Source organism: Megascapheus bottae, chromosome 24 (assembly GCF_031878675.1).
Source record: "Megascapheus bottae isolate mThoBot1 chromosome 24, mThoBot2.hap1, whole genome shotgun sequence".
Classification (NCBI taxonomy): Eukaryota; Metazoa; Chordata; class Mammalia; order Rodentia; family Geomyidae; genus Megascapheus; species Megascapheus bottae.
The window spans coordinates 10890091-10911322 of NC_143532.1; the positions used below are offsets into that span (position 1 = coordinate 10890091).

At 44.9% G+C, this 21232-nt stretch overlaps 1 protein-coding gene across 3 annotated transcripts in view; it reads right to left on the minus strand.

Moving 5' to 3' along the window:
* Wwp2 (WW domain containing E3 ubiquitin protein ligase 2) overlaps nt 1-20463 on the minus strand; it is a 112613-nt gene extending 92150 nt beyond the window's left edge. Inside the window, exons 1-5 of one of the 3 annotated variants that reach the window (XM_090357350.1) lie at nt 20393-20449; nt 9468-9487; nt 8182-8265; nt 3555-3702; nt 3097-3218 (exon numbers count right to left, since the gene is read on the minus strand). In XM_090357350.1, coding sequence (XP_090213476.1) covers nt 3097-3218; nt 3555-3702; nt 8182-8251 — 340 coding nt within the window. In that variant the 5' untranslated portion in view covers nt 8252-8265; nt 9468-9487; nt 20393-20449. Of the gene's footprint in view, nt 1-3096; nt 3219-3554; nt 3703-8181; nt 8266-9467; nt 9510-20392 lie in introns of those variants that run through there. The other 2 variants (XM_090357352.1, XM_090357351.1) reach the window with 2 other exon arrangements.
* Nucleotides 20464-21232: the final 769 nt, after the last annotated feature.

Below are 21232 nucleotides of genomic sequence, written 5' to 3' on the forward strand. Positions count from 1 at the left end.
GAAAGAAAGAAAGGAGAAAGAAGGGGGAAGGGAGGGAGGGAGAGTGAAGAAGGGAGGGAGGGAAGGGAAGGGAAGGGAAGGGAAGGGAAGGGAAGGAAGGGAGGGAGGGAGGGAGGGAGGGAGGGAGGGAGGGAGGGAGGGAGGGAGGGAGGGAAAAGAAGGAGGGAAGCGAGAGAAGGGAGAGAAAGAGAGAAAACTAACAAGAACAAACAAAAATAGCCAAGCCCTGTCTGTAATTCCAGCTACTCAAGAGGATGAGATTTGAGGATCACAGTTCAAATCCACCCTAGGGAACAAAAGACTCTGAGAGACTCATCTCCAATTAACCACCAGAAAACCAAAAGTGGATCTGTGGCTCAGAATGGTAGAATGCTAGCCTTGAGCAAAAGAGCTCAGGGATAATCAATGTCCAGGTCCTGAGTTAAATGCCCACCAACAACAAAAAAAAAAAAAGTTAAAATGAAACTGTTTTACTTAGAAAAAAAAAGCTTTCAGGAAAAAATTTAAGTAAAAAAATTACACTTTTTGATCAAACTAGAATACTAATTTAAATCCTTTTACTAGTAAATATGAATATCTCCTGAAACAATTCTCTTAGAAAAAAATGAATTAACAAAATTGACTTAAAATGAATCAAAAAAGTTAAATAAACCAATAATTATGGGAAAGGGGGGACCAAAAAGCCATCAAAGAATTACTTCAAAAGAAGATGCCAGGCCTGGTTGGTTTTATGGTTAAGTTCTTTCCTGTACTCATGGAACAGATAATTCCCATGCTAGGAGTTGGTTCCCAAAGTTGGAAAGTGCTTCCATTTACTTTATAAAATTAGCCTTGATTCCAAAACTTAAAAAATAGAGCAAGACTGCAGACAAGTCTGATATATACAAACAAAAAAAAGTCCAAAGAAAGCATTAGTAGTGATCCTAACAAAACCTTCAAGGAAAAATCTACCTTGAGCAATTAGGTATATTTTACAAACACAAAGACTATAACTACAGAAAAGTTAAAGCAGTAAATAAAAATCATGTCATCATTTCAATGCTTAAGATATCTGATAAAAATTCAACAGTCATCCTAACTTTTTTAATAGTGATGATTAATAACACTAATAAGACAAATGACTGCTGGGTACTAGTGGTTCATGCTTATAATCCCAGCTACTCAGGAGATGGAGAGTTGAGGATCACAGTTCAAAGCCAATCTGGGCAAGAAAGTCTAGGAGACTCTTGTCTCTAACTACTTGCCAACAAGCTGGAAACAGAGTTGTGGCTTAAGTGGTAGAGTGCTAGCACTGAGCAAAAAATGCTCAGGGTTAGCACCCAAGTTAGTCCAAGACCAAGACCATATAAAATAATAAAATAAAATAAAAATAAGTATATGGCCAGGCATGGTGATGCATGTCTATAATCCAGCAATCAAAGGCTGAAGCAGAACAACTGCGACTTCAAGAGCAGCCTGAGCTACATAACAACACTTGGTCTTAGAAAAGCAAAAAAAGTAACAATAAATAAATGAACATTTAGGGGCCAGAAGTATGGCGTAGTGGTAGAGTGCTTGTCTAGTATGCACAAAGACCTGAGTTCCATTCCTCAGTACCACATACATAGAAAAAGCTGGCTCAAGTGGTAGAACTCTAGCTTTGAGAAACCCCAAGGACAGTGCTCAGGCCCTGAGTTCAAGCCACAGGACTGGCAAAAAAAATTAATAATAATAAGTTAATGAAGATTTACCGATACATTTTATAGAGACAATGATACACTATATAATGTGTTCATATTAGGATCTTAATTTTGCTCCGTTTCACTGAAATCACAGTATTACGATATGTCTGCACATAGATTAAAAGCTCAGAAGAGCCTACACACCAAAATGGTAGTGCTAATGTAGGGTGCTGAGTGTGCTGGTGAGTTTTATTTGCTGCATGTTTATGTGTTCTTTTATAATTTTCTGACTTTTCAAATATAACAAAGAACTGGTCTGTAGGGTTAGAGGTGTGATTCAATAGCACTTGTCTAGCATGAATAGGCCCAGGGTTCAATCTCCACTACCACAAACAACAAAGCTTGTCTGTGAACTAGGCAAATGAAGAAGGGGGAAGTCCACTCATATTTGTACTGCAACATAATGTAAAATTTCCAGATAAAATAACAAATGCAACCTTCTTTGATAACCTATCCCAACAAGCAGGCTAAGCTTAGAAAATAAAGATGAACTCAGAAAACAAAGCATCAGAACCAAAAGAGACACAACCCTGATCCTCTGTAATTCCTCAGGCCAGTGGGGTTCATCATATGTCTATAGTAGCAGCAGAAAAGAGTGTCTCCTAAAGGAAAGACTCTTAAATCAACATAACAACTTCCCTGGGATTCAACACTCCCCATCCCCACATCTCTCTTAGCCTAAATCCACTTTCAAAAAATATTTTCTCAACAGCAGACATCAAGAGAAAAAGGAGCCTTTCTTTCTGCAATGTTCAGTCACCACATATGGCACCGCTCTGAATAGCAGCTTTATAAGGGAGGGTCTAAAGCCCACAGGCTCAGGTTAGGCCACTGACCACAAGCAGCAACAAACAGAAAAGTGAGAATTTATATGCCCAGGTTCCAGAGGCACCCTCAATAATTCAGGTGGAACTGCCATGTCCTACCACCCAGTAAGTGCCCACTAAGCCCTACTAAGCATGAGGCATATGCATCCATGCACAGACACACACACACACACACACACACACACACACGCAGCTCCATTGTTCTGTTCTCAAAAAAGGATTTCAGCTGGAGGCTTTTGACACTTAAATCCAATATATCATGCATCTCCTGAGTCAGAAGAGGGGCTCAGGGAAAGTCTCCAGCCTGAGGACAGATAAGGGCACACAGCACTTTATCTCACCACTAAGACCCAAGACACAGGAGGCTGTGTGCAGGTAGAGACAGAAAGGCCCTCAGTCTTCCTCAAATTCCACAGATGGCAAGAGAAGACAGAGGCATTGCAGCCTTGACCTTGTGTGCTGAAGGAGAAAGGGATCCCTGGGCCCACTGCCATGCCCTCCCCAGCCCCACGCATGAACCACTTCAGCTACCCCTTCATCATACATACTTTTGCCCCCATTGTTCTTCAGGACGTTAGATAGGTTGACAGAAGCGGTGCCTAGAAGTTCATTTCTCAAGGTATGGCAGCTCCAGACCTTCAAATCTAAATGACTCTGGGCTGTGACATTCCTGGAAAACAAAGACCTGATTCATGGCATCAGAGCAGATTGATCACTCCTATAACTTGCAAGAAAACAGTTATACTACAGTGCTAACATTGGGTGGGGAGGGAGGCCTGCAAAACAGGAAGACACTTGCATACACCTCTCCCCACCCCAATGCTAACCTGCAACCCTCTAGCTAACAATGAATGCTCTGTGAGCTCAATGGTGTAGAAACACGGAGAGAGGAGCCCTGGGGACCAAAGGCAGAAGAGCCCTTGGTACTCAAGGCTCCCGCTCACCCTTGAAAGTCATCTCTCCCTTCCCCTCTTACTGCCTTCCAGAAGAAATGACTTTCTCTTACAAAACGATGATCTCATTCCAGAGAAGCTCGGAGCTCCCGATGCGCTTGCCCGTTTTCTTCGTCTCGCTGGGAAGCCCATCCACAGCCACCTCCACGTAGGAGTTGATGCGAGGCTGCCGGGTGTGCACTTTGGGCTTTGCCGACACCACTGCATTGGACAGGAGAAAGAGTGGAAGATGAGCCAGAGGGCTTCCCTGCCCTCCGGTGGCAGGTGGTCTGTCTGGCTCTTATGGGTACTCTTCAAAAGTAAATTGTGCTTTGTCCTGCTTCTTAAAAAAAAACTTTTATAAGAAATGAGTATTCCACTTTGTTATCTGATATATTAGATATATTTGTATTTGATTATTTGAAATTGGATAGGGAAGGGGGGAAAACAAGATGAGGGGTGGGAGTGGGGGGAGGGAAATGGGGACCAAGACATGAGAAAGGGTATCAATGTATGTGAATTAATGCACCTCCTATCTGGCAAATATAATGTAACCCTTCTTTTAATTACAATAAAAAATATATGAAAAAAAGAAATGAGTATTCAAAAATTTAAAATCTCAAAGCATAAGGAAAAGAGTCCCTTTTTATCTGAAACCACTGCAATGATTATAACCAATTTATTTTTATTTCCCTAAGTCTTTAAAATTCTTCCCCACCCAAAATCTTTTTTTTTTTTCCTTTTGGAAGTGCTGAGGGTGGAGATCAGGACTTGTACATGGTAAGCAAGATGTCAATGACCTATATCCAACCCCCCCCAAAAAAAACAACCCTGCAATATAATTCTATATTTCCCAAAAGGATATGAAAATTTTTATTTTTTGTGTCAGTCTTGTGGAGTTTGAACTCCAGTCCTGGGCACTGTCCCTGAGCTACTTTTGCTCAAGGCTAACACCTACACCTTTTTCTTTTTTAAAACCAGTCCTGGGGCTTGCACTCAGCCTGAGCACTGCCCTTGGGCTTTTTCCTCAAGGCTAGAGCTCTGTTGCTTGAACCACAGCACCATTTCCTGCTTTTCTATGTATGGGGTATCAAGGAATTGAACCAGGTCTTCAAGCATTCTAGTCAAGCACTCTACCATTTGGCCAAACTCCTGGCCCAAGGCTAGCACTTGAGCCACAGCTCCACTTGCAATTTTTTTCTTTTTAGTAATTATTGGATATTAAAAAAATCTCAGGCCAGGAGTTTAGCTTAGTGGTAGAGTGCTTGCCTAGCATTCATAGAGACACCAGTTCGATTCCTCAGTACCACATACTTAGAAAAAAAGCCGGAAGTGTTACTGAGGTTCAAGTGGTAGAGCTCTAGCCTTGAGAAAGTCCAAGGACAGTGCTCAGGCCCTGCCCTGAGCTCAAGCCCAGGATTGGCAAAAAATAAAATAAAAAATCTTGGAAGTGGCGCTGTGGCTCAAGGAGTAGGGCAGTAGCCTTGAGCTGAAGAGCTCAAGGAAGTGCCCAGGCCCAGAATTCAAGTCCCTTGACTGACAAAAAAAAAAGAAAAGATTACAGACTTTCCTGATTGGGCTATGTTTGAACCATGATCCTCAGATATCCATTTCCTAAGTAGGTAGGATTATAGGCATGAGCCACTGTCACCTGGCATTAACATTTTTTTAAGTTCTTAAAATTGCCTAATTCCTTTTCACAAAGGGTAAACAGAGGTGGACATGTAGGAGTTGATCCATTTCACCAAACACTGCATAGTGCTGAATATTTTCTTCATTCTTGGCAAACCACACACATATTCAAGGTAACTCTAAGACTCAATGGTGACTTATCACAGACACTGTTATGCACACACTATCCAACTGATCCCACAACCAACCAATGAGATGAAGAATAAATTACCATGCCATTTTACCAGGAAGAAACAGGACTAAAGTAATGTTACTGGCTGCCCAGCCAGAAACCCATAAGCCAGAATGTACACCCACCAGCTCTACACCATACTGAACGATCTTATCCCCGCCACCAAGTATTCTTTTTCAATAAATAAAAAAGACCAAATATTTTTCATGTGCTGATTAGTCATCTACATTTCCCCTTCTTTTGGTAGGCTTTCTTATGTTCACTTGTCACCGGGAAGCCAAAATCTCAAAGCAACAAGCCAAGCAAGTACTATGCCTCAGGGCCTTGTGTCTCAGCACTTTATGATGGTGATGATTATAAGGAAAAAATCACCTCTAGCATCTTCCATACTAGGCCCCAAATCACAGGATGTAACTGGTCAGAAGATGTTTCTCACCCATGAGGACTGGACTAGCCCTGCCTGAGCGCCCTCTGGTGAGAGTAAGCAAATCTCCTTCACTGGCGCTAAGGGAGGTGACTGTCCCTTAAAGGTACACCACTTGGCAAAGGTCAAACCCTCTAGGTTATTATCAGCAATGACTTCCTACAGACCCAAAAGGAAGGAAGCAGCCAGAAAGTCTAGAAACAAACAAAAAAAGTTGTGGCTATGATTCAGAAGCAACAAGGTACTAGGAATTAAGGTTTGTGGTGCTGAGACAGAACAGAGAAGGAAAACACGGGACTTTTCCACATTGCCCAAGGTAAGCTGAGGCCACCTGCTGGTGAGAAAGCAGATCTTCATGCTTTTAACTTAAGGCCTAGTTTTAATCAAGAGCCCTGTAATTGAAAAGAAATCTGCAAAACAAGCACAAAGAATTCCTCTACACCCTCCACTCAAGTCACTCAATATGACTATATACTACCCTGGCTCTGCTACTCCTGGGAAATCTCACGTACACATTTATAGATACTGTTCTCTTCACTACTCATTACCTCTGGGCATATTTTCTCAAAACACAAATATTTTCCAACATAACCAATGGTACAATGATCAAAATCAAGACATTTAACATTCTGCACTATTCTTTAATCTTCAGACTTTATTCAGGTTTTGCTAACTCTCTTGTCACTTTCCATCCTAGGACCCAATCTAGACTCACATGTTGCACTTTGGAGCCTTACTTGATGTTTCCAGCCTACAGAAAAGTTAAAAGAACAGGGGAATATTTTCATAGGCTTCATCAATTGTTGCCATGTTGCCCTGTTTGCTCTTCCTATGTGTCCCTACGTATCTACATCAGGCTATGAGAGAGAAACTTCTATGACAAGAAGTTAAAGGTTACCTTTGTTGCTGCTGTGTGAACGGGGTTTTGAACACATGGTCTCATACTTGCTAATCTTCACTTGGGCTATACCTCCAGACTCTCTTTTTTTTTTTTTTTGCCTAAGTCCTCTTGCTTACATCTGCTTTGTAGCTGGGATGACAGACATGAATCAGTACTCCTAGCTTTTGTTGTGATGGAGGGTTTTGATAACTTTCTGCCCAGGCTGACCTTAGACCCAGATCTTCCACACAGCAGCTATCGTTACAGGTATAAGGATGCATCCAGTATGACTACTGGATGCCTCTGGAAGACCAAACCATCGGAATCAGTTTGGCTGATTGGATGAATACAGGATATGAGAAAGAAACTTCAGGAGCTCAGTTCTGGGCATGTGTAACACAGATATTTACTAAACTTTCATATTTTACCCATTGGAAAAAATAAGATAGATTTCTTTCATCAAGCTGTGACTTTCCCTTGGAGATGTTCTGTTCAACTCTTCCTCCTCTGGACTTTGCCCTAAGTGTCCTATGGCCTTCCTAAGCAATCCAAGACTTGCACAGGGCATTTAGTCAGAGGGACAATGAAGCAAAGTGACAAGTGGGCTAGTGGATACAAATGTAGGGTCCCAAAGCAAGGCCCAGCTAGAGACCCAAATTTGAGAGTGACTACACACTAGTGGCAATGAATTCCATCAGACTGGATGAATCACCTGGGTTGTAAGCAAGTGCCCAGGACGGAAAAGAATAACCATTTCAGATAGCTTTAGCCAAAAGTTCCTTTCTTCCAGTCTTCAAGTTCAATCCTTTTTCAAGAATCCTGGCTACAGCTGGGCGCCGCTCACACCTGTAATCCTAGCTACTCTGGGCCTGAGCACTGTCCCTGCTCTTCAGCTCAAGGCTACCACTTGAGCCACTGCTTCCAGTTTTCTGGTGGTTAATTAGAGATAAGAGTCTCATGGACTTTGGTGTTCAGGCTGGCTTTGAACTGCAACCCTCAAATCTCAGCCTTCTGAGTAGCTAGGATTAAAAGCATGAGCCACTGATGCCTGGCCCTATGATTCTTATCTACTCAGAAAAAGCCAGAAGTGGCGCTGTAACTCAAATGGTAGAGGGTTAGCCTGGAATAAAAGAAGCTCAGGAACAGCACCGGGGCCCAGTGTTCAAATTCCAAGACTGGCAGAAGAGAAGGAAAGAAAAGAATCCTGGCTATAAAGTAACAATCTGCTGAGAATGAGGAGTGAGGCACAAAGGCTATTCTAAAAGATACTGCTCTCAGGCCGGGAGTTTGGCCTAGTGGTAGAGTGCTTGCCTAGCATGCACAAAGGCCCAGGTTTGATTCCTTGGTACCACATACATAGAAAAAAGCTGGAAGTGGTGCTGAAGCTCACGTTGTAAAGCTCTAGCCTTGAGAAAAGTCCAAGGACAGTGCTCAGGCCTTGAGCTCAAGCCCAGCACTGACAGGTGGAGAGAAATGTGACCCACATCCTTCTAGGTTAGAGGGCAGATGATCTCCACATACACAGCCACTCACCTTTCAGGGTAAGCTGAGACTTCTCAAAAGGCAGGGCTACTCCGGCCCGGCTGGAGCTGGCAGATGCCATATCATCACCAGGAACTGCAAGACAAGCAGAGCAGAGGACTTGGATACAACTTGAGAAGATTAAAGGCATAAACTCAGTTCTAATAGTTATGTTAAAGAGATCGGCAAAAAAAAAATTTGAGTGTGGCGGTACATGCCTGTAAGCCCAGTGTGTGGGGGGTAAAAGGGCTGAAGCAAGGGCATAGTACAGCCCCATCTCAATCCAGCCTGGGCTACATAGCAAGTTCTAGGCAGCCTCAAAACAACAACAACAGTTTAAAAATAAAGAAACAGAGTGTTTGTGGTCCCTCTGTCTCATAATGGCTAATGCTCCTACAGAAGTTTTGGGAGAGTCTAGCAAGGCCCAGGACCAAAACTGGCCAATGTCTGGAGGGTAAGAATTGAACAGAACATCTCCAAAAACAAAGCCTCCATCAACAACAGAAGACAACTCAAGTGATTGTATTAGTGGGTAAAAGATTTGAATAGACATTTCACCAAAGAACTCCAAATGGTTCCTGAAGCCATGAAGAGAAGGTCAACATCATCAGCCATTTAGTGCCCCTGTTACGCCATCTTGACTAGAAGCACAAGTCAAGCACTCTGAATCTATCTGTACTCAAAGTGTGGTTTTGTTTTTTCCTTTCTTTTTTTTTTTTTTTTTGGACATCATTTCTCATTTGGAAAGATATCAGCTCATTAAGCTATGTAGAGATTCCAAATGTTGACACATTTCATTATACAATATCAGAAAAACCACATTTGTGAATGTCACTACTCATCTCCTCAGATAAACCTCCAAGAATTAGCTAGCTGCCCAGGCTCTTGGTGGTAGATACACAAAGCCCAAAATTCAGATCTGTACTTAAGAACGGTTTGGGCACTGGCAATAAATAGTGCCAGTTGTTTTCCTTGAAATGTCTGGTTCACTTCACCCATTTTGGAGGAAAAGTCTGCCAAACACTCATTTAGTGACTTTCATTTGTCTCTTAGTTGTTTTCTCAAGTAAAAATGACATTTCATGAAAAAGCAAGATTTCAGCCCTTAATTCAAACAAGTGTTACAGGTGCTGTCAGCACAGCCCTCACAGTTGAGCGTGCAGCGTGTACTTTTCAGCCTACTCCCCTTCAGCCCAGGACACTGGAAACACGCGTGCTTGTTCCTTGCTCTCAAGACCAAGAGCCAGGAACAGGTTTCACTGCTTCTGTACACCTGAGTTCATGCTGGGGCAATCTTACCTCCGTTTGCTGGGCACCATCTGTGTAAAGGCAAGGAAACAGATTCAAGCTGTTAAAACCATACGTGGCTCCTCCCCTTCCCCCCTCAGCCATCACCATCAGGGTGTCCCAAAGCTCAGGGCTACATTCTTCTCTTAGTCATCCCAGCCTGTCTCAGTTCTCAGACAATCTCAAATTGGTGTGTTCCATAGGACAATCAGCCTTGAACCTCAGACTGTCACATGCCCTTGCCTGGAGAGAAAAGTGCACTTGCAACACATACACCCCAGGAACGACTCCTCAGTCCTCATTTCAGCTTGGGACAACTCCTTCCTCTAGTGGCTCAGGGCAATCCTCCCAACTTGCCTACTTTCTCTTTCTCTCCTACAACCCCTAGCCAATGTCAATAAATCCCTCCAGCCCTAGTTTTAATCTTTTCAACTTCAACCACCTCAACTGTTACCACCTCAATCCAAAGCACCAAGATCTTTCACCCAGATTATCTTTCTTCCTCCACCTGCCCTTTGCCCCCATCAATCATATCTCCAACTCAGCAGTCATTTTTGTTTTAAATGTGAGATACGCAAAAGTATCCAGTCACTTCCTATCTGCCAAGGTTTGGAGGTGAAGAAATATTTCCCCAACAGGCTCACATGGGGAAGGTGTGTCTCCAGCTGGTGGGAGGGGATTGGCTCATCTAGGTGTTAACCTCACCAGATGATTCCATCCATGAGTTCACGGCAGAACAAACCACTGGGAGGTGGGGCCTGTGTGGTGGATGTAGGCTAGCACTCTACCACTCGAGCCACAGCACCACTTCCTTTTTCTGTTTATTTGATACTGAGGAATCAAATCAAGACTTCAGCATGCTAGGCAAGCACTCTACCACTGAGACACATTCACAGTCCTACCTCCTACTTCTTAACTCTACCTTACCTCCTTTCCTCCAGTAGAGATAAAGAGGCAGAAACTGGACTTCCAGGATCCTACTCCCAGCCCATGTAAGAAGAAGGGGTGAGATTTTCCACAGAATCCATGTTCACAGCCATAGTTAAAATAATTTCTGGAGAACTTAAATGCCCATCAATGAAGGAATGGATAAATGAGGATATATTTCTAACATGGAACAATGCCTGTAATCCCAGCTAGTTGGAAGGAAAAGATCAGTAGAATCATAGTTCAAGGCCAGCCTGGGCAAAAAGTTCATACTCCATCTCAACAAACAAACCAGGGACAGTAATTCACAGCAGTAACACCAAGTATATGGAAGTCAGTAGTGAGACAACTGACGTCTGGGGTCAGACAGTCTCAATGGACAAAAATATGGATAATCCAACTGGAAAATAAGTTGAAGCCAAAAAGAAGTGTTAGAGCACCTGCCTAGCAAGTGAAAGGTCTTGAGTTCAAACCCCAGTACTGCCCAAATAGAAATAAAATACCATTCTTGAGAGATGTGAATTCAATTCACATGTACAAGTCCCAAATCAGAAGAAAAAGAAAAAAAAGCATGCAAGCAGCAGCCTGAGCTCAGAGATGTTGTTGTTATACACCTGGATGTACACAGAACATCTGTTTATGTTGTGACACACAAATGTAGTAAAACATAAAAGCATAAACATGAAGGACATGCCATCAGAAGTTCCCTCTGGAGTAGGAGAAGAGTAAACAGAAGACATGGAAAAAGGAAAAACCAAGAGGATTTTCATGGTATCTGCATTTTTATCCTTAAAAAAAAAAAAAAGAGTTGTAACCGGCTACTGATGACTCATGCCTGTAATCCTAGCTATGATAGAGGCTGAGATCTAAGGATCACAGTTCGATGCCAGCCCAGGAAGGAAAGCTTGTGACACTCTCTTAACCACCAAAAATATGGAGTAATAAAGATAAAAGCGGGGCCGGGAGTTCGGCCTAGTGGTTAAAGTGCTTGCCTAGCATGCATCAAGGCCTGGGTTCGATTCCTCGGTACCACATACATAGAAAAAAGCCAGAAATGGTGCTGTGGCTCAAGTGATAGAGCTCTAGCCTTGAGAAAGCCCAAGGACAGTGCTCAGGCCCTGAGTTCAAGGCCCAGGACTGGCAAAAAAAAAAAAAAAGATAAAAGCAATGATTATAAATTTAACCCTGGGGCTTTTAGAAACAGGAGATGAAATACTAAAAGCTAGAAATCCATTATGTATAGGCTTTAAAAATAAAAGAATATTTGAAAAATCTTTGCATCTACTGGGACTCTTTCTTTCCTAAGGCAACTTAATTAAGGGTCCTTTTTAAACTAGCTTGTTCTCCTGAGCGTTGCTGCTTTTAGCCTTTGTTCTAACAGTTAAAGCTCTACTATATGGCCTGGGAAGCAGGAGAAAAACTAACCTTTTTTATTCCCATAACAAAATCAGTGGGATATGTTTGAAAGATGGCTCAGAAAGAACACAACTAAATGGAGGAGGCAGAGAAGCAGGGTAAATAAGGCCATCATGTTTTCTTTCTCTCAGTCCTTCATAACTAGCCTGCTGTTTATCCACAGCCACCCAGGTTATAGTCTGCTAATCCAAACAATTGGCCAGTACCAGTCTGACATTGCCAGGCAGGCATGGCCAAGCTCCATATAACAGAAGAGTAACTATCATCAGGAGGGGAAGACAGACGTCAAGTCAGTCCAAGTACTTCCAAGCCCATTGGCTTTTGTCTCCATGTCTCATCCTCGACATGGTTCTGGTTAAGGGGAGCAAAGACTGGCACCATCTTGAATGCGCTAAGAGCTCCCCACCCTATTGTGGAAGGCTAATAAGTGTAAAGCAGTCCAGCCATCTTTGCTCTTCTAGAGAGGGGCGACCTTATCCCCACCCCCCATGAGAGGGGATATCTGCTTGGTTTGGGGGGGCTGCTTTGTGTGGAGACCTGCACAATTTGCGTGCCAACTCCAACTAAGGTGATACGTAAATTCAAATACTAGACTGTAACCCCACTGGCTACCTGCATGTGGCTGGAACTGACTATATGGTCTCTCTGTGTATGTAACAATCCCATCAGCCACCTATATCCGGCCAGGCTTGACTGCATGGTTTTTGCCTTTAAAAACCCAGTGTGAGAGCCGCTGGGGTCACAGTGTCAGCTCCCGAGTCTGCACTGTGTCCCTGGCCAGTCAGTTCACCAACTACTTCCCCAATAAATTCACCTTTTTATATGAGACTGTCTCTGTGTGGTGGACTCTGGAGGGATGTGGAATCCCCTCTCCCTGACCCCATAACATTTTCTATCGTGATAGAACTGCATTCAATTCTCCACTGCCCACTGCAGGAAGCTGGTGAAATAGCAGGCCCTAGTCTAGTCTATGTGTGTATGCCAGTAATTTCTCCTGGCTAACAGTGGTGAGATGAGTTTACATCTGAAAGTCCGAAAGACAAAAGACCTAAAAGCAAAGGAGGAGGCTGGAGCAGGCAGAGGTATAGGGAAAGCACATTTAGAATATGGCCATTGTTGAGATCCACAAAGAACTTCACCACTGAAAGCACTGATGCATTTAGTGGAAGAGAGGGGGAGAAAAACCTCCCCACCTTCTACAGCAGGTACAGCTACCCAAATTTCTCAAAAATGAATGAATGAATGAATGTCCTCTGAACTTACTTCCCACATAAATCTTGATAAGTGTCTTTCAGAATAAAAGCCCATATGGTTACAGTTACAGTCTCTGAATCTCCCTCCGAGATTAAAAGCAAGAGAGCTTTTAACCTCTCAACAGGTTAAAGCAAGCTGGAAGGCCTCACTGGCTCAGGCAGGCTGAGAAGAGGAACCAGGCACCACATTGACCCAGGAAGATGAATGAAAGCAGAGATCTAGGGCAAGTCCCAAAGCTCTACCCCAGTGACTTCCCCTCCCTGAGATCTCAACACACGCAGAGGCAAGCTGGGGATGGAGCCCATAGGTAGAGTGCTTGCCTCACAAGGGAAAGGCCTGGGCTTCTACCCAAAGCACTGGAAAAAAAAAAAAAAAAAGGCAAGGGAAAGACTGAATATATTCACATGGAAACAACAGAATCACGTGGCACCACACTGGACAAGTGGGCAGTGGTGGCTGGTACTGCACTAAAACCTTTTTTGTTGTTGTTGTTTGGGTTTCTTTTGCAGAAGTGGGCATGGAAGTCAGGACCTCGTGAATATTGAACTCACCACTGCTGAGGCATGCCCCCCCCTTTCTCCCTGCCCCCACTCCCCATACTTAAATCTCATGGGCTTCCACAGGCCAGACAGCACACAGAAAACAGGATAGCTTCATTCTTTCTTTATTGAAATATAATTCACATATTAAAATACTGTCCTGAAAGCATTCAGTTCAGTAGTTTTTTATTATATTTAGAGTTGTGCTATCATCATCACTAATTCCAGAACATTTTCATGACCCCTGAAGAAACTTTCTATTCCACTATTCACAATCACTACCATTGGCTCCTGCCCCCAGCACCTGGTAATCATTCATCTATTTTCTGGCTTTATAGATTTGCTACTTCCAGATATTTCATGTATGCAGACTCATACCGTGTTTTGCCTTCTGAGATATTTTCAAGATTCAGCCTCATGGTAGCATGTATCAGAACTTATATTCCTACTTTAATGCTGAGTAATATTCCATTGTACTCATACATTTTGCTTATCCATTCACCAGCTGATGGACATTTATGTCAGAATCGGTTAATTACTTTTTTCCCCTAGTGTGGGAGATTAAAGCCAGAGCCTTACTTTTACTATGCAAGTATTCTACACCTTGGCCTATACCTTTAGTCTGTACCTGACCATTCTTATCACCCAACTTCAGCAAGAAACTTTCAGATCAGTCAACCTTTTAAAAGCAAATAGGCGGGCAGGGAGTTTGGCCTAGTGGTTAAAGTGCTTGCCTAGCATGCACAAAGACCCAGGTTCGATTCCTTGGTACCACATACATAGAGAAAAGCCTGAAGTGGTGCTGAGGCTCAAATGGTAGAGCTCTAGCCTTGAGAAAGTCCAAGGACAGTGCTCAGGCCCTGAGCTCAAGCCCAGGACTGGCAAAAAAAAAAAGCAAATAGGCTTAATCACTTAGACACTGAAATGTCGAGTAAACCACTGTGTGTGTGCATGTACATGTGTTGCTTGGGATTGAACCCAGGGCCTTGTGCATGGTAGGCAGTCATTTTACCACTGAGCTACATACCTAGCTTTAAACTACTTGCTTGTGATACTAAAAGCCTAGGCTCTGGGATTATAGATCTTCAGTTCCAAAAATCTTGATTCAGCTTTGAGTTAGAAACCTATAAACCCTGAAGATGAAAAGGCCTGTGTAAATGAGAAGGAAAAGACAAAACACACAAGCTGCAGATTTTACTGGTAATTAACCAGCTACAAGTCGACCCTGCATCCATTTCTTGAAAGATGAACAAGAGAAGGTTGATTTCTCCCTTCCTTCACTCTCATGTTGTGTTGGTTCTTTCCAACATTGGAGATTCTTTTTTTTTTTTTTTTTTTGCCAGTGGTGGGACTTGAATTCAGGGCCTGAGCACTATCCTTGGTCTTTCCTCAAGGCTAGCACTCTAGCACTTGAGCCATAGCACAACTTCTAGCTTTTTCTGTGTATATGGTATGGAGGAATCAAACCTAGGGCTTCATGCATGCTAGGCAAGCACTTTACCACTAGGCTAAACTCCCAGCCCTGGAATTTCTTTCTTGACCTCTTTTCTCTGCCTACCCTACTACTCAGCAAGGGCCTATGTTCATAAACAAACAAATGGCTTCAAACTCAGCGCCAAATGACATTCATACAAAGATGAAGCACATAAAAACTGAGGGAGGGGGCCCGGGAGTTTGGCCTAGCGGTTAAAGTGCTTGCCTAGCAAGCACAAGGACCCGGGTTCGATTCCTCGGTATCCCACATGCACAACCAAGCCGGAAGTGGCAGAGACGAGACACAACCAAGCCAGAAGTGACTGAGAGGAGACTGCAACAAGCGACAGAGAGCGGAGGCGAGCAAGCGGAGCCCAACCGAGTGGTGGCCGGAGCGAGCGGGCCGGAGCGAGCGGGGCCAGAAAGAGAGAGAGAGGGGGCCAAAAAAAAAAAAAAAAAAAAAAAAACTGAGGGAGGAGCCAGGTGCAGTGAATGTAATACATGTAATCCTAGCTACTCAGGAAGCTGAGATCTGAGGATTGAGGTTCAAAGCCAGCCCAGGCACTAAAAAGTCCCTGAGACTCATCTCCAATTAACCACCAGAAAACCAGAAGTGGCACTGTGGCTCAAGGGGTAGGTCGTTAGCCTTGAGCTGAAGAGCTCAGGGACAGTACCCAGGCCCAGAGCTCAAGACCCACAACTGACAAAAAAAAAAAAAAGGGGGGGGGGTGGGAGAGGGATAGTGATAGTGATAGAAAGATACTGGAAAACAGATCTGAGGCTATAACAAGAAGTAAAGGGTGATTGAGGAAGAGGGCTGGCTCGGCATTTTGGCATTTTCCTACCAAGTACCTGTATTCATTACTAGTCAACTTAAAATCTCTGACAGCTCATAAGCTGGAGATGGAGAAGAAAAGGGTCAGGCTAGGGAACTGGAGACCTTCTTACAGTTTAGTTGGATCTAAGGAGGACAGATCTTCCCTGTGGCTAAACCTCTCAGAAATTCCAGTCAGCCAGGTGCTAGTGGCTCACACCTGTGATCCTATTCAGGAAGCTGAGACCTGAGAACAGTAGTTCAAAGCCAGCCCAGTCAAGAAAGTCTGGGAAATTTTTTTGTTAGCATTATTAGCTTTAGGTAGTTGTATAAAGTACTTGCCATTTAACAAAGCACTTTATGAATAAAACATTATCTTGTCACCCTTTCAGCATTCCCACCCATCCCTCCCCTTGCTACTGCTTCCTTTACCTGCTTTAATTTTGTAAGATATGCAGTGAAACTCCTCTTATTACCAATTACCCAAAAAGCAGTAAGTGGAGCTGTGGCTCAAGTGGTAGAATTCTAGCCTCAAGCAAAAAAAAAGGGGGGGGGGGAGCCGAGAGAGTTTGACCTAGTGGCAGAATGCTTACCTAGCAAGCCTAGTTCAAGTTCAAGCCCCAGGAACGAAGAAGAAAAAAACAAAACAAAACTCAGGGATAGCACTTGGGGCTCTGAGTTCAAGTCCCACTACAAAATTAATTAATTCCAGAGTCCATATTAGCCCTACATTATCTAAGGTGACTGGAAGCAGCTCTCAGATTTGATCCCAACGGAAGTTTACATTCATAAACCTACTATCACCCATCATACTGATGAACAGATCACATGTAAACCCACAGACCAACTCATATCCCAGCTTCTCCATTTCTTAGCCACATAATCTCACACAGGTCACTCTACCCTCACTGAGACTGTCTTTGTGTCACATCTATAAAATGGAAAAATGGCTGACAAAAGTACATCAGGACTAGGGTATGGCTCAACTAGTAGAGCACCTACCCAGCAAGTGCAGGGCCCTAGTATTGAAGAAAAAAAGTGTCCACTATATGTTTGATAAAAAATAGTATTTCATGGGGGGTGGAGGGAGGGAAATGGGGACCAAGACATGAGAAAGGGTATCAATGTATGTGAAGTAATACACCCTCTATCTAGTGAATATAATGTAACCCTTCTACTAATTGCAATAAAAAATATATGAAAAAAAAACAATATTTCAGGGGCAGGAGTTTGGCCTAGTGGTAGAGTGCTTGCCTAGCATGCAGGAAGACCGGGGTTCGATTCCTCGGTACCACAAACAGAGAAAAAAAAAGCCAACAGTGGTGCTGAGGCTCAAGTGGTAGAGCTCTAGCCCTGAGAAAGTCCAAGGACAGTGCTCAGGCCTTGAGCTCAAGCCCAGGACTGGCAAAAAAAAAACAAACAAACAGTATTTCGAACATTTAAAACATTATCAATCTTGCCTGGCTTTTCACTCCCATTCTTCCTGGAGGTCTTGAAGTTGGTTTCTAACCCAGAAAGCCAGATTCATCCCAGAAATTGGCACTCAAATTGATTTCAGCAGCACTATAAAGATGCCCAGGTTGAAGAGCACTCTCCTTCAGAAAAAAAAAATTAGCTGTGGTTTGCAAAAGGTTCTTTAAATGAAAAGTGATAAAAAGAGAAACTGAACTTCCCAGAGAAATACTACAATGCTGTGCTACTCTTAAAATACTGACAGTTATACTATCAGCTAAAATCAACTTTGAAAGTTAATATCCAAAGCTGTGCACTGGTGGCTCACATCTGTAATCCAGCTACTCAGGAGGCTGAGATCTGAGGATCATGGTTCAAAGTCAGCCCACATAGAAAAGTTCATGAGGCTCCTTTATCTGGAATTAACCACCAGAAAACTGGAAGTAGGGCTGTGGCAGAGTGCTAGCCTTGAGCAAAAAAAGCTCAGGGACAGCATACAGCCCTGAGTTCAATCATGCCCCAGGACTGACACAACAATAAATAAAAAAGAATAATAAAGAATAGTTGAAAATAAATGAAAATACTAAAATTTAAAAATAAATTTTTGTTTAAGCTTACTGCATTCATAAACAAACAAGTGCGGGGGGGGGGAGGGGATATCAGAGGCATTGTTCAAAGTGCCTGTCTAGCAAGTTCAGGGCCCTGAATATAAAACCTTAGTACTGGGGGGGGGGGGGGGAAGTGGGGTAAGACAGGGGAAAATGGTTATGTTTCCAGATAGCAGTATTCTTTTCAGAGATATAATCACATTACTCTGGCCACTCTCAACTCTTACTCCATCCCCATGGTAACAGCTTCCACACATACATCTCCAGCCAAGGCCTGCCAGACTCCCATCAATACCCTCACCTGGATTTCTTTTAGGCATCTGACAATCCACAAGAACAACACTGAGCCAGAAGTTTCAGACATTGGCTCAGGTGGGAAGAATGCCTAGCAAGTACAAGAATCTACCTTCAAACCCCCAGCTGTAATCCCCCCCCCAAAAAAAATAAAATCACTCCTTTTTGAATTGGGGATTTAGCTCAACACTTGCCTGTCAAGTACAAGTCCCTAAATTCAATCCTCAGCTCTGCAGGGGGAAAAAAAAAAAAAAGCAAAACTCAGTGAGACTGTGCTCCTCTCACCCTTTTCCCTTCAGTTAAAGACCACTCCACTCTTCCACCTGTCCTTACCAAAGACTTTCAAAGACTTTGGAGTCACCTTTGGCTCCTGTTTTAGCCACAAGTGAACAAAAAGGAACGTCTAAAGGCCACACAGCTAAGTGATTGGCCAAGAGATTTGAACTCACCTTCTGGGCCCATCTCCTTTGTTACACAGCTGACACTTATTAACATGTGAAAATAATATATATGAGGAAAAGAACCTCTGCCAGGAGTTTGGCCTAGTGGTTAAAGTGCTTGCCTAGCATGCATGAAGACCCGGGTTCAATTCCTCGGTACCACATATAGAAAAAAGCCGGAAGTGGTGCTGAGGCTCAAGTGGTAGAGCTCTAGCCTTGAGAAAGTCCAAGGACAGTGCTCAGGCCCTGAGCTCAAGCCCAGGACTGGCAAAAAAAAAAAAGAAAAAAGAAAAGAACCTGGACTGGATCAAATGTCCACAATGTACCAGGTGTGGCAAAAGGAGCCAAATAAAATAAAAACCCTGCCCTTAGAGGATCTGTAGGGTAACAGGAAGAAAGAGACCAGTAAACAAGTGCAGTAAGTTATGTATTTTTTTTTAAATCATGTCAACTCTTTTAGAAATAATCGTTCCTTTTGAACTGGGAATCACGCCTTCCCAATCTCTCAGAGGTTAATTTTTAAAGATTTGTCAAGCCATCCAAAACCCGGACCTCCTAGTGTATTAGCAAAATATTTCATTTCCTTCTCCTGGCTTCTTGTGAAGGTCCAGCTTGAACATTCACTCCAATTACAACACGTTCAAGGCGCTCTCTTCACATTACGCACACGCTGGTCCACGAAGACAAAAGAGCAAAGGGGGGGGGGGGGAACCACAAGTGAACGTGGGTATTAAACTTCGCCATCACGATCCAGGTAGACAAAAACACAACATGGACCTCTCAAGTCACCTTACCTAGTTACAGCTGGGTTACGAGCAGCAGTCACGTGGCAAGGAAAGCTGAATAATTTAAACCCACGGAAAAAGTCGTAAAAGCAGTGGTTAGGTTCACCCTGTCCCAAACAGCAGCAGTGACAGCAGTGAAGGCGAGGCTGGCCTGTGTCGTAGTGAACCACGTAGGTCAAGAGCCAGGTGATACCCCAAGTGTCACTGTTATTGCTATTACTATATTATTATTATTATTTAAAGCCTCAAAGACGACCTGATGAGAGGAAAAAAATCTCCAAAGAAGGATGGCCTGAAAGGCCAGCGACGCGGGCAGCCGGCAGGAGGCGGAGGAAGAGGGCGTGCCGAAAGCCGGACCAGCCAGATTCGGGGACTCTTTCTGAAGTTTTAAAAACTGAACGGGATCGAAAGCAGCAAATCGCTCCCCCAGAATCAGGAAGGAAGAGACTGGTTGGAGAGGTCCAGGCCGCATCTCCTCCCCTCGGCGCGCTCTCCCTCCAAGCCACCCGCCCATCCCACTCCAGCCGCCCCCCGCCCCGCTTCAGCTCCGTCCCGAGTCGCCCCTGGGCTCGGGTGCGCACAATTCCACGGCGCTCGCTCGCCGCTTGGCATCCCTCGGGCACCCCGACGCCCTAGGTTTCCACTCCCGGAAGAAGCGCCCGCCGCCGCCCCCCCGCAGCTCCCCGCCAAGGCCCGGGCGCCCACTTCGGCTGCCCGGCGCGGGCGTGCGCCCCGCCCGGGCGGGCGGGCGGGCGGGAGCCCGAGACACCCCTCCTCGGAGGCCGGAACCGCCGCGCCAGGCCCCTCCCACAGGAAGCCGCCGCCCCCCTAGCCGCTCCGGGCGCGCCCGCCCCCGGACCCCCGCGCGCCGCCCGACACCCCCGGCCGTCCACCCGCCCGCCGCCGCCCGCGCCCCGGGCGGAAGCGCTCGCTACCTGCTGCGGTCACCTCAGCGGCGCCCAACTCCGCTCCCACTTCCGCCTTCCAGCGCCCGCACTCCGGCCGGGTCACGTGACCGACCGCGCGCGGTCACCTGACCCGGAAGTGGTTGGCTGCGCTCCCAGGTGCGGCGGACGGACGTGGGCTGGGTGCCGGGGCCCTTTGACTTGAGGTGCTGCTGCTGCCGCTGGTTTGGGGGGCTGGTTAGGACGCTCCCCCGTGGCCGGGGTCTCCGCCCTCCGCGTGGCCCCCACGCCGCCACGGAAACCCAGGCGTCACTGGGTACCCGGGCTGGCGGAGGGGGGGTTCCCTCTGCCAGCCACAGACAGACCCAGGTTAACAGTTCTGCGCCCCAAATTCCCGGGGAAGAGAAGCCTTTCCCATCCCCTCAGACCCGTCAAGTGCACCACGCCCCGATTTTATAAAATGGTAACTTAAGGAAATTAAAATTGGCTTTATAGATACGGCGCAGAGCTGGGCGCTGGGGACTCACGCCTGTAATCCTAGTTACCCCGGAGGCTGAGCTCTTAGGACCCCGGTTCGAAGCCAGCCGGGGAAGAAAAGTCCGAGAGCCTCTTAGAGCCAATCAATCCAGAGAAAAACCAGAAATGGGGCTCAGTGGTAACTTTCAACCCACAGAGGCTCAGGATCAGCAGCCAGGCCCTGAGTTCAAGCCCCAGGACTGGTAAATAAAAATTTTAAAAAATGGTTTAGGAGTGGGGGTGTGGTCCAAGTGATAATACAACATCCAGGAAGACTACTGATTTAAAAATGTTTCTGGGAGGGGCCGGGAGTTTGGCCTAGTGGTTAAAGTGCTTGCCTAGCATGCATGAAGA